General features: G+C 35.5%; 2 protein-coding genes across 2 annotated transcripts in view; one reads left to right on the top strand and one right to left on the bottom strand.

Moving 5' to 3' along the window:
• Positions 1 to 13508, bottom strand: part of PPA2 (inorganic pyrophosphatase 2) — a 1020900-nt gene that overhangs the window by 265785 nt on the left and 741607 nt on the right. The window lies entirely within an intron of this gene.
• The window catches only part of ARHGEF38 (Rho guanine nucleotide exchange factor 38), a 126242-nt gene that overhangs the window by 91595 nt on the left and 21139 nt on the right, over positions 1 to 13508 (top strand). Inside the window, exons 6-7 of the mRNA XM_050791481.1 lie at positions 5350 to 5549; positions 8742 to 8875. Of these exons, the coding sequence (XP_050647438.1) occupies positions 5350 to 5549; positions 8742 to 8875 (334 nt within the window). The remainder of the gene's footprint in view (positions 1 to 5349; positions 5550 to 8741; positions 8876 to 13508) is intronic.

Below are 13508 nucleotides of genomic sequence, written 5' to 3'. Positions count from 1 at the left end.
TGAGTATTCTTGCATATTCCCTTTTTATAAAAAAAGTTTTATGAAAAAAATGGTATATAGCCATGTTTCAATAGCCAAATCATTCTGCAAGATTTGTCAAGAAAAATAGTAATCCCCTCTTCTCCTACCAGCCCCTAAATTCTCATTAGAATACATTATTTTCACATCTTCAGCTGACTATTTTGGTATTTATCTTTATTACTTTAAAAACATGTTTTCTTTTTAGATATTATCTATTAACTTTCTCCTGTGGAAGACAAGAATTTATTTCTCTTTACTATCCCTATCTCCTCTACACAACAAGCACACACACAAATGCTTTTTCCATTTCTCCATTCCCCCAAGTAGTTACATTGTAATTTTGTTAGAGCAATAATCAATGTCTGAATTATTATATCTAAGTAAATTTCTTTTCAGAGCTAAACCTCGAAGTGATTACTTATTTTTCTATGAGTTAACAATTGCTGATTATCGTTTTCATTGTGCCCTCCTCCCCCTCCACTTCATCTACTTTCTCTGCATCTTCTTGTTCTTCATTTAAACTCACAGCCAGTTAACTAAGTCATCTTTCAAGACAACCAGATGCATTATGTATGCTATCAATTTCATCTCCCCAAAAGAGCCCCTTCCAGAGTCTTCAGTCCAGCTGAGCTTGGACTGGTGACACTGGGTGCAGCCATCTTATAGGAATTCCCCTCTCATCATCCTGGAGATTCTCTTTGCCTCTTTCCTGTGTTGATTCTTCCTCATTTTGGTGGAGTACATCCTTCAATAGTGTCTTCTATTTCTCACAGAATGCATGGGAAGTAAAATGTTGAGAACTTTGTATCTGAAATACTTTTCTTTTAGTCTCACACTTGGTTTGTAGTTTTACTTGGTATTGAATTCTAAATTGGAAACCATTCCCTTCAGAATTTAGAGGTAATTCTTTATCATTTTCTAGCTTTCAGAGTTGCTATTAGAAATCTGAAACATTCTGATTCCTAACCATGCATTAATGCCTATGTGCTTATTTCTTGCCCTGAAGGATTATGGAGTCTTCTCTTTGTCCTTAGTACTCTGAAGTTCATGAATTCCAAGGTGTGACTCCATTCTTCCATTGTGCTGGACACTTAGTGAGTTCTTTTAACCTGCAAATTCCTGTCTTTTTCTTGAATTATTTCACTCACTATTTACTCCTCATATTTGCTTTGTTTTACCTTCCTGTGATTCTTATTAGTAGATGATGAGCTTCCTAGACTAGTCCTCTAATTTTCTCATTTTTTTTTTCTATTTTCTATTATTTCGTGTGTGTGTTCTTCTCTTTGGAAAGTTTCAAAACATTATCTCCAACACTTGTAAGAATTAGACACTTTCTTAAGCAGATTTTCAATGGACCCTCCTTATTTTGGTATCTGATCCCTCATTCCCTATTTCCATGAGTAACCAGTGCCTCTAATTGATTAACATTTGCAAAATGATTAAACATTGCCTTACCATTTCACTGGTTCTCTCTGGTCTGTTACATCAATTACTATTCATTTATCTCCTTTATATCTTCTAATTTAATTATAATTATTATGTATTTATTTTCACTATTATCTTTTATTTATGACAAAAGCTGTTAGTTTATTTGTGTAACAATATATAGTTTCCTTTAAAATTGACTTAGGTGTTTTAGAAGGAGAATAAATTGAAAAAAACTCAGTGACAGCATAGATGCTTGTGGCTACTGTAAAATAAATATTAAATTTAGGATGTTTGTGATCATGAAATAAAGGAAATTCAAAGTAATATAGTTAATAGTTACATAATTATTCTTTTTTTTACTTATTTTCTCCTTCCCATTAAGAAATTAGATGTATTGCATGTTTAATATCTAATTTTTTTTTGTTTTCCAGCATAGTGTTTATACTATTTAAATGTCATTTTAATTTTCATTGTACTTTTTTCTTGTATTTGATGTGAAACTCTGCAGCAAAACTGGATGCTGCTAAAACAAAGCCAGCTGTGTTTACTTGACTTTGTAAAGATCCAAAAATAATTTGTAATGAGATTAGTGTAGCTACTTTGGCACTAAATACTTGCCAAAATATTCATGATAAGACAGAGGAAGATGAAATAGAATTACAAATTAATAAGTAGTTTAGTTTTTGGCCCAACATGTATGGACAATTGTTACACATTTGTTTACTTACTGTGGGGAGTCATGGGATAATTGACTTCCTGGCTGAGATGGATTATACCACACATAGGACTCATCTGCCTCGCATGATTATCAGAACTTAATCTTACTGTGGGAGATTAGATGGGGTGAATTTTGTGGCATTGAAAGCATGGAGTATTATTATCTTATAACACTCCCTCTATCTTTTCTACCATATTGCTTCTCTGTGTGATGCAGATATCTGAATATCATTGCTCATCACTTGGGCAACTGTCTCAAATATATCTCCAGACACAAAAGTGTCTGGGAGATTTCTCATTTTTGAGAATGCCTTTCTTAAGATTTGTATTTATGACTTTTTTAGGAGAAACAACAATCATTTATAATTAATATTATTGTCATTTGAAATATAAAAGGGAGAGCTAGAACTTTGATCCCAAAGAGTGATGAAAAAAGTAATGATACAATCTAGACAAAACTAAAGAGCCTAAGTTGGTTTTTTGATAGATCTGGATAAGAAAGAAATGAGGGCAGTTCTTAACATTTAAAGTTAAAGTTCTTAACATTTCACTTCCCATGCATTCTGTGAGGAATAGAAGAAACTACTGAAGGATGTACTCCACCTAAATGAGGAAGCACCAACGAAAGAAAGAAACAAAGATAATCTCTAGGATGGTGGGAGGGGAATTCCTGCAAGATGGCTGCACATCTGGGTTTTTGTTTTTTATAATTAAAACAAAAGCACATATATGACAAAAGACCACACTAATAAACTATTTTATTAAAGTTGAATTTATATTGATTTAAATATTTGATTATATTTATATTTTGATATAAAGTCTTTTAGTGATTTTAAAAAATTAAATAAGCTAACATTTGATAATAAAAAACTCAGAAGAAATTCTGATTATATTCATATAGATAATATGATTTCCTCTAATCAAGTTAATACCTTTCATATCCTTGACTTGTTCTTATTTAAGGGAATTATTTCTACTTAAATGACTAAACTGTTGTATTATTGAAGAATCTCTGCTTACGATATATAAGAAAATGTGCTTTATATTTAAAGGTTTTGCTACTGATATGCCATCAGTTAGAAAATACCTTTTGGGTTTTTTTTTTTTTTTTTTTTTAGTTATTTTTTCAGTATAAATACTGAAAACAGTTTTCAATATTTATAACAGATTTATTTTAAAAATCTACTTCACTCAGTCCTCTTGGAAACCAATAATCAGTCTCTCCTTCCCTCCCTCTTTCCGAGTCTCTCTTTTTCCCGCTTTCTGCCTCCTTCCCCTTCTGTCGCCTTCTCTCCTTACCTTCCTCTTTTTCTTCCTTAATAGATTTGGTGCAAATAGGTATGAAGTAGAAGATACAGCCTATTAAAGCAACTCTTTACTCCCTTGCAGACCTTTAATATTTATTCTGGTTTTCTTTTTTAAAAAATGTTGCCTTTGGGTTTGCTTTAGTCTTTGTCTCTCTTACGCTATCATCATTTTCTCTGCATGTGAACAAAATTCCTCAGTCATTTATTCACATTTTTGGAAAAAATGTTCAGTATAAAATAAAAGCACATTACAGAAAATCTAAGAACTCTATCATTTCTCAGTCTACAAATATGCATTGAGAGAATACTGTATGCCATGCGGGAGGTATAGTGGTGACAGGGAAACTGATCATAAACTGGCAAACAGGGAAACAAGATGATTCCAGATAGTGATCGGTGATATGATAAAATCAAATGGAGAGATGTGATAGTGACTAGGTTACATTTGTGAATGTATGTGCGTGTGTATTTCTGCACATGTGTGCATGTACATGTGATAATACATTCTTTTGTTTCTTATTTATCAAATGAAATTAATTAGATGGTCTCTAAGATGCCTTCCTACTTTTTTTTTTTTTTTTTTTTTGCGACTGACTGTCACTCTATTGCCCAGGCTGGAGTGCAGTGGCTCACTGCAGCCTCGACTTCCTCAGCTTAAACAATCTGCCTACCTCAGCCTCCCGTGTATGTGCGACTACAGGTGCATGCCACTGTGCCTGGCTGACTTTTGAAATTTTTTCTAGAGTGGGATTTTGCCATGTTGCCCAGGCTGGTCTTGAACTCCTGGGCTCAAGTAATCTGCCTTCCTTGGCCTCCCAAAGTGTTGGGATTACAGGCCCGAGCCACTGTGTCTGGCCCCCGACCCTTTCTAATGATGCGACTTTTCTAATTTTGTTCAACGTTTGTACAGCTGTTTTACTGTTATAATAATATGGTCAGTCATTTATCCATAGTAATACTTTAAAAAATTATTGAAGTATAAAACATCCACCTATTGGGATTTGAAAACAGTGTCTTTATTTCCTATCTACAGTGTATCTTTACTTGTCTCTGCATAAAGAAGCTTTCAGAAATCACTGCCTTGTGTCTGAATGATCAATGAGAGTGGGTCAGACAATGGCATGACCACGCTTGTAGCTTCTTCCCCTCCTGTGAACTGCCTAACCGGTTGGAATGGCTCCAACCTCGTCTCAGAAGTTGCTAAAGGAAAAGTCAGGCACAAGTCTCAATTTTGTATAGTCATTTGAAGATCTGTTGACTAAGAATTCCACATGGAATGTCACTGTGTGATAGCAATGATTAGTGACAGGGATAGTAATAATAATAACTAGAGAATTATCACATTCATCAGAAGTCCCTTTTGGGGACTGTGGTAGAATCTCCAAAACATTGTAAATGCAACTTCTCAATTTGGTGGAAGAGAGAGGCCAAGACTTCCTTTTGACTATACCTTGCAAGTCTCTGTTTAGATTTTTAAATGGTTATTCTCCTCAATAATAATCACAAAAATGCCATCAGACAAATGCATTTTTCTGTGTTGTCATGGTAAAATACATTCTGAAATTGTTTCCCATTATATTATAAAGCCAATTATAAAAAACCTTGTAAACTGTACATGGCATATGGATGAAAATCATGGTTTCAGACCATTTGGTGGAAAGATATACTTGTTTCTTTTAGGTTTTTGTTTCATAGTAGGGTCTTTCAGACTTGCTTCTTTCTGTCATCTTTTGTTCTTGCTTTTTTTTAGAAATTTTAGATATACAAATGGAAAAGAAGAGAAAAAGTTTTAGAAGTAATCATAAAAACACACAAAAATGAAAATGAGTTAATAAAACAAATGTTTGTGAAACGATATCATTTATCTGTATTGTAGAGGCAAACCAAACTTATTGGACATGGGCTCTTTGATGATCAAACCAATTCAACGTGTGATGAAATACCCCCTATTACTATGCGAACTTCGGAATTCCACCCCTCCCTCTCACCCAGATTACAGAGCACTGGATGATGCTTTTGCTGCTGTGAAGGACATTAATGTTAACATCAATGAACTTAAAAGAAGGAAAGATTTAGGTAGGAAGAGACATGATGAATTGGTTGTTTTCCATTATTGGCGTGTTCACTTTATGTTTCTGAGAATCAGAATGTTTAAGTAGTTATAGCAGCTGCAGTGAACTGATCATTTGAAATCTAAAATTAGAAGCTGGGGAGAAGAGTGTGGTTTTGCCTTGTCAGCTGGGTTAAGGAGAAGATTAAGAGGCACAAAAAATGAAATGTAAAAAATAAATCAAGCAGCCGTATACTCAACTTCATTGGACCACTGCAATTCTGGTGACATATTGTGGGATGCAGATACCCATTGCATATAGTCCTCCTGTCACTGGAAATATGTGTTGTAAGAAGGAGAAATGGCCACGTTGCAGTAGCAGTGGGAAGCGAATCCTGAAAGCATCCAGGAAAGGGGTAGATCCAGGTGACGGGGGCCATCTAGTATGTTGGATTAATCTGGTTCTAGCACACAGAGAATGGAGCTTTGGGGGCAATAATTTCTCTACTGATGTGAGCAAGTATACTTCTTTCTAGAATTAACAAATTATTGTTAAATATTTGTAAACTAAAATAAAAAATTAGTGTTTAATGTAAAATTTCAAAACAGAAGGGATAATTACGTGGTTCCTATACATCCCAGAGGTAGTAATGCATTGAGCTAGGCTGTGGGTCCTCCCTCAGTGTGATTTGTGTTCATATAAGTTCTTAGTTGGCATTGTACTCCTAATATTAAATCTCAGTTTGACATTAAAGCCACAGCAGTACTTTAGAACTAAATGATCCAATCACTTTATTTATTTTTGTTTTATTTTCTGATATTTATTTCAAAAGTCGTATATTTGTATTAGTAAATTAAAAAGAAAGGTGCAGAGTAAAAAGTAAATGCTATGGAGGAAGAAAACTCCATGAACAAAACAAAGAGATAGTACACAAAGGATCACCGTCCAGACTATATAATCATTGACATTAAATCAATACAAAAACATTTTAATACAAAAATGTTCATCAGAAAAAGAAGCAATTCACAGTTTTAAAATTCTAAGCTTCATTTATACTCAGGGAAATGTAATCATTGAAATCACGCTAACATACCATTTCCAGTCCAAGAGACTGAGGGGAAAAAGTAATGAATACATTAAATGTTTAATCTCAGTGTACAGGTGAGAATGTACTTGGAATCACTAGTTTAGAGAACAACTTGACAACACCTAGTAAAGTTGAAGATGCACACATCAGAGACTCAGAAAATGAATTTCTAGGTATTTGCCCAAGACAGACTCTTGCCCATGTGCTCAAAGAGAGATGTACTGGTAACTAGCATTGTTCATAAATGCAAATTAAAAAGACACATTAATCCAGATAGTGGATAGATAAATGGCATATTATACACTACAATACCACAAGAAGATAAAAATTAACTGAATAAAAAAGTATATGTATCAATGGGTTAATCTCAAAAACACAATCCGGAGGGGTTTTCTTAAAGTAAATTTGTAAGTGGTAGAATAATATGTGCAGTATGATACTATTTTATAAAGTTTTAAAACATCCAAAATGTATTGTATGATTCCAAACATCCACAGTAAAGGCATACAAATAGATACAGATATAATAAGCCCAGTTATTTAGGATAACAATTCCCTTTAGGGATCATCCATGGAGATCGGGGTGCCCCAACTGTTAGGTGAGTTATTTTAAAAATAAAAAGACTGGAAACAAAGGAACATGTTAAGACTTGACAAGGATTTGGATAATGGCTGTTATATTATTCTTTATATTTTTCTGTTTGCTTAAACTATTTCAAAGTTATGAAGAGTAAAATTCTTCCCTTCCCACAATGATTCCAGTTTGCATAGCTAACATTTTATTGTTTTCTTCAGACGTACTGTGTCTTCTTTTCTCTTTTCCTCTCTCTTTCTCTCTCTCTTTCTCTCCCTCTCTTCCTTTTCCTTCTTTCCATACTTCTTGCAACATAAGTGGTACAACAGTTCGCTTTTTTAAAAACTTAATCATATATCATGAAAATTCTTTCAATTAATATTGCCTTCTTTTTAATGTTTCCATAGCATTTTGTTTATGAGTATATCATTATTTATTAAACTGTTTCTCTAGGGATAAACATTTAGATGTTCCTAATACCTTGCTGTTAGAAAAAATGCTCTAGCAAATAAAACTTTGTATACTTGATTCTAGAAAGCAGATTTCTCTGCATGAACTTCCTGGTAATAGACTATGAATATTTTCCTTTTTGTTAGTTTCTGCCAAATTGTTTTCTACAAAAATGTGTTGGTTTAATCCTCATCAGCAGTCTGTAAGATTGTCCATCTCCCTACACCTTTACCAACACTGAATGTTAGAGACATTTAATCTTTTCAACAATATGAAAGGTGAAAATGATTGCAAAGATAAATAAGTGAAGCTCAGAGAGGTTATTCAGCTTGCCCCAAATCTCTCAGCCAGTGAAGAGCTGCTCTAGGATCTGAGGTCTCCTTACATTGGGTATAGTTGTCTTTCTTTTCTTCTCTTTTTTTTCTTTTCTTTTCTTTTCTTTTCTTTTCTTTTCTTTTCTTTTCTTTTCTTTTTACAGAGTCTTGCTCTGTCATCCATGCTGGAGTGCAGTGCCACGATCTCAGCTCACTGCAACCTCCGCCTCCTGGGTTCAAGAGATTGTCCTACCTCAGCCTCCCAAGTACCTGGGACTACAGGCGCGCACCAGCATGCCAGGCTAATTTTTGTATTTTTAGTAGAGACGAGGTTTCACCACATTGGCCCGGCTGGTCTCAAACTCCTGACCTCGTGATCCTCCCACCTCGGCCTCTGAAAGTGCTGAGATTACAGGCGTGAGCCACCGCACCAGGCTGAGTTGTCTTTTCTTTAGTTAGATCTTGATCCCCATTCCAGAGGCCTCAGATAATAAATGTATTATCTGAGATGAGAGGGAGAACTTTTTCTAGTATCAGGGATTACTTTAATATTAATAAATAAAACTTGAACCTTGAGGGGCTTTTGTCCTTGTTTCTGGATGTCATTGGGGTGGGTGTCTGACTGGGACATGGCTGGGCAGTGGGGCTAGAGCATAGGGCCTCTGCAGCAGAGGCTCAAAAATCATATACATCTTTATCTTGAATGTAAATATTCATCTTGAAAACTTTGGGTGAAGCGCACACTTTCTATGCTGCATGTGTTCAGCTATGTTATTACATTCTTCCTTTTCAGTTCTAAAATACAAGAAGAATGACGAGGATGAATCACTTAAAGACAAATTGTCTAAACTAAATATTCATTCAATTAGCAAGAAATCAAAAAGAGTGACAAATCATTTGAAGATTCTGACCAGAGGAGAATCACAGGTAATTTTTCTTCTTGGACCACCTACGTTTTCCCAGGGAACATGAATGCTGATATTTTTGTGAGGTTTTGTTTTGTGAGGACTATTTCTAGAATACTGAGAATCAAGGTAATTGCCCAATGCTGTTCTCTTCTCTCTCTCTCTCTCTCTGGAAAATAGGGGTGGGAGTGGGAATACGATTGACACTGTCTTAGCTGTGGTGCTTCTACTCAAGAAACAGATAAAAGAGAGACATGGACACAGGACATGGGACATAAGATTGCCCCAGGAGTCCTGATGATCATCATCAACTAGCACATATTCTCCCTCAAGGCAATGCCCTTCTTCCATCCTGTTTTACTTCTGCTCTTAAAAGTCGTACTTTTCTTCAGGGTTCCCTTGATATTCATTTTATCTTTATTTCATCTATATAAACAAAGTGTTTAGAGACATAACTTAGTGCGATTTTTTTTTCTACTCCTTATCCCCTGCCTCTTCCCTCACTCCCCAGATGCACATTATATTAGTAACAGTCCTGTGTCAGCTGTTTAGCCTAGCTTGAGCCACTTTCACCCAATCCCTAATAAATAATAGATGGATTAGCAAAGACTCTTAAACTTTAAGGTGCGTTAAGAATTACCTAAAAAGCTTGCTGAAAGACAGATTCTAGGGTCCACCTGCCTCAAGGGTGCAATCTAGAAGTCTATATTTTTGCAAACACTCTAGGTATTTTGAAGCCAATGATTTTAAAGTAAATTATCAATGGAACACACTTGCAATTCTTTGAGAATCACAAGATGCAAAGTTCATGGTCCTGAGATAGTAATACAGTGAGCTTCTAAGCAAAATTGGGGAAGATAGTTCTTAGTATACTATATAGTCCTTATTTTTTCCTTCTCCTTTGCCTATTTTATCACTCACATATTAATATCGCTAAGATTTTTAGTTTGAACAAGAGGCAACCCTATGGTGGTTCATGTTGGTTTCAGACAGCTTTGGGAGCTGCTGTGGTCTTTTCTCCTTCCATTAAGTCTTTGCAGCTTTCTGACCACTTAGGTAGAAGTAGCCCCTTCAACCTCTGGAAAGTGCTAATATATTGACTCTGTATTTCAATCTTGACACTATTCATATGTGCAGGGGTCAGCACAGGGAATAAATTAAGAACAACATCTTTGAAGGTTTGAACCTTACCTCTGCCACTTAGTAAATATTTGTTTGGGGCACATAACAAATTCAATGTAATCATCTGTAAATTCGGATTCTCCTAGTACTTAACAAATGGGATGGTTGTGAGGATTAAATGAGATGATGCATATATAAAGAAAGCACCTAACACAGTGTGTAAACACTCAATATACTTTGGCTGTCATTATTATCATAAATATCATCATTATTATTTTATATCATCGCCTGGTATGGTTATTTGCCTTTGAATGTGCAGACTTTTCTTCTTATGTGATGTAAAGTCCTTCATACATGGTGTATTAATCGTATTTTTTACTTCCTGTATTTTATAATGTTTTGACATTTTAAAATACCTTTCTGGCTGAGCAGACTGCCCTCCTAGGGCTAGCCAATTCTTAGGGATAGCAAATGACTGGAACACAACTTCCATATGCAAACCAATCAATCTTGAGTCTATAGCTCTAACCACATCCTTATCTAATTCTTACACATCAAGCCAAGGGTTGATTTAGGGCACCAACCCTTGCCCTAAATCATTTCAGGGCCCAGTACCAGCAACTAGAGATTACCCCTATGGAGTAATTTAAAATAGCCAGTCCTAAATTCTTTACTCTGCTCCTGCCTCACCTTTCCCAAGGAAATCCTAACAGAGGTTCTGGTCTAGACTTTCTCTTTACTCCTATCTTCTGCTACTGTACCAAAACCTGGTGCTTTGCCTCTGGCCCTGTGTGGCATGTGGTGACTCCTCTCTCTGGGACCTGTGAGTATAATAAACTTCTTCCTTCCAAGTCATGTTCTTGTTTCCTCTTGTGATTGTACTGAATTTACCAACATGTACATTCTTAGAACATAAGGCTTGAATTATTTTTGTGTTTACTTCTTTATATCCTTCTAGGGGCTAACTGAGTCCATTGCATGTAAGAGGTTCTTCTTCTCAATGTGGAACTATAATGTAAGAAGTTTGGGACATTTATGGGATATGCTTACATATCAGAGAAAGGACAATGAAGACATTTCAACTAAAGACAACTATATTAAAATCAAATTGGAAATTTATTTAAGAAGAGATTGTAGCCATAATAGAGATAGGCATGTGTAAATGTGGTGCAAACAATTCTCCCCCAGTCTTTGGGATTTTGCTTCTGACTCAAGACAATTCTATTAAGGAATAATAGGCAGCCTCTAATTCTGGGCAGGCTTTTGAATAAGCTGTTATATTCTTTAACATATTTATCATTAGCTTCTTATATTTCTCAATTGTGAATTAAAAGTGAATTGTAGTTAAAGTAGCCTGAAGGGATATTAATTAGATTTTTCCCCTTAATCTTTTGAGAGGATGTCCTGTCAGCAATGAAGCATTTTACTGTTAATCAGAAAATCAGCTGCATAGGCTTGACGGGAAAAGAAATAAATCTCAAATCAATCAATTTTGCACTTGTCAGCAGCTCAGGTGAAATATTGGTAGAGTTAGGGTATAAAGCTATTACCCAAGAGGAAGGTTCTCTTCGATTCATCGTACATATATTGAACTCTCTTGCATCCAGCACCATGTTAGAGATTGGGGATACAAAGATGAACAGGTGTAGGTTCTGAATTCAGACTGCTTGGGGTTGAATCCTGATCCTACTACACCATGGGTAAGTTTCTTTAACTCCCCATATTAACCAGGGTAAAGACCACATATCTGTTCACAAAGAGATTCCAAAGGCATAGTAGGCTAAATCAGGTAGCTGTTTATTTCTCTCTTTCTCTCTCTTTTTTATTTTTTTAGAGACAGGATCTTGTTCTGTTGCCCAAGCTGCACAAGAGTGCAGTGCCATTATCATAGCTCACTGCAGCCTCAAACTCCTGGGCTCTAGGGATCCTCTCTCCTCAGCCTCTTGAGTAGCTCAGACTACAAGCATGTGCCACTGCTCCTGGCCGCTTTCTCTCTTTTAAGAGTCCTGAGATGTGAATCCAGATGACCTCTGCTTCATAAGATCCTTCAGGAACCCAGTTCCCTCAGTGATTTTTCTAAACATATTGTCTTCATCTGCCTGGTTGAAGCTGGATTCCTGCCGTGTCTTCTTTCAAGTCCCAAAGAAATGTTATAAGGCCAAGATTCAGACATGAAAAACAAGGCTTCATCCACATCCTATTTGCACAAACCTGGTTACCAGGGCAGAGACAGCTGCAAGGGAGTCTGGGAAATGTAGTCTCTAGCAGGGCAGCCAAGTGTCCAACTTGAACTAGAGGTGTGCATTCTATCAATAAAGGGACAGCAGGAGGAATGTTAACAATCTCTGCCACACCTCCTGAAGCTTCTGTTTCTTTATCTCTAAAATGGCATTAGTCATAATTCCATTATATGTGTGTAAGGATTACAATGAGAAAATGGAAGAAACGTTTTAGCAGTGTCTGGAACATAGTCAGTGTTTAACAAATGTTCGCTATTATTTTCATTAAAACAACAATAGTTAATCCGAAACAACCAAAATCCATCAGTGGAGAGAATCACTTAAACCATTAACCAGGATTATGAGAGCAAATAGGAGAGAGAAATTAATTCTCTACAGTTCGAAGAATAGGAGAAAAGGGAGGATTTACAGAATGGGTGACATTTGAACCAGTCCTTAAAAATAAACAGGATTTTGCAAGGCAGGAAATGAACAGCAGCATATTCCAGCAAAAGAAAACAACATGGAAAAGGCTTGCTTATAGGAAAGTAGAATTGGGCAATATTTCTCTCAGTGTGATTCTTGAACCTTCTACTTTGGAATCATCTGGGTCCTAGCCAGATGATGTACAAAATAAAATATCTGATGATGACTCCTAGGAAACTACATTTTAAAAAATCTGCCCTAGCATATTGTTATGCACACTAGACTGAGTTGGAGCATAGCAACCCTAAGGCAGAGGATGCTGGATTTTGTGGGGATTACAAAGAACTCTGCTGCCTATTTAATCAAAAGCTTTCTAAATAAACAATATTAAGAAATTTAAAAATAAAATAAAATGTCACCATTTTTGATCCATTTAGTTCTAATATCAACCATCTTAAATTTAAAAACATATGAACCAAGAACTGCTATGGTTACAACCCAGTGCCAAACTTAATAATACATACCCTATTCCATAAAGCATTTGCATGTTCACACAGATTTTGCCAGGATGAGACTGGTTCAGATCTTGTTTTGTAGCCATTTTAATTACCAAGAAATACTGCTTGCTATTAATAGCAGTAATAAATGTGTGCTCCTAGAAATTGCCACAGCATAAAAACCATATCTTTCTGAATTCTAATGGATGTACATGTAAGATGACAAAAAATAACTGAATATATGTGACACTATCTTAACTCTGCTGAGTTATCTTAACAGAAGGATTCTTTTTGCTAAGATTATTTATTATCCTTCAAATTTGAGTTGATAAATGATTTTCACATTTCTTTCCTTTTTTTTTTTCTGAGACAGAGTCTTGCTCTGTCACCC

The sequence above is a fragment of the Macaca thibetana genome, chromosome 5, assembly GCF_024542745.1.
Source record: "Macaca thibetana thibetana isolate TM-01 chromosome 5, ASM2454274v1, whole genome shotgun sequence".
Classification (NCBI taxonomy): domain Eukaryota; kingdom Metazoa; phylum Chordata; class Mammalia; order Primates; family Cercopithecidae; genus Macaca; species Macaca thibetana.
The sequence above is the reverse complement of the archived record's forward strand: the minus strand, read 5'-3'. Positions and strand labels throughout refer to the sequence as shown.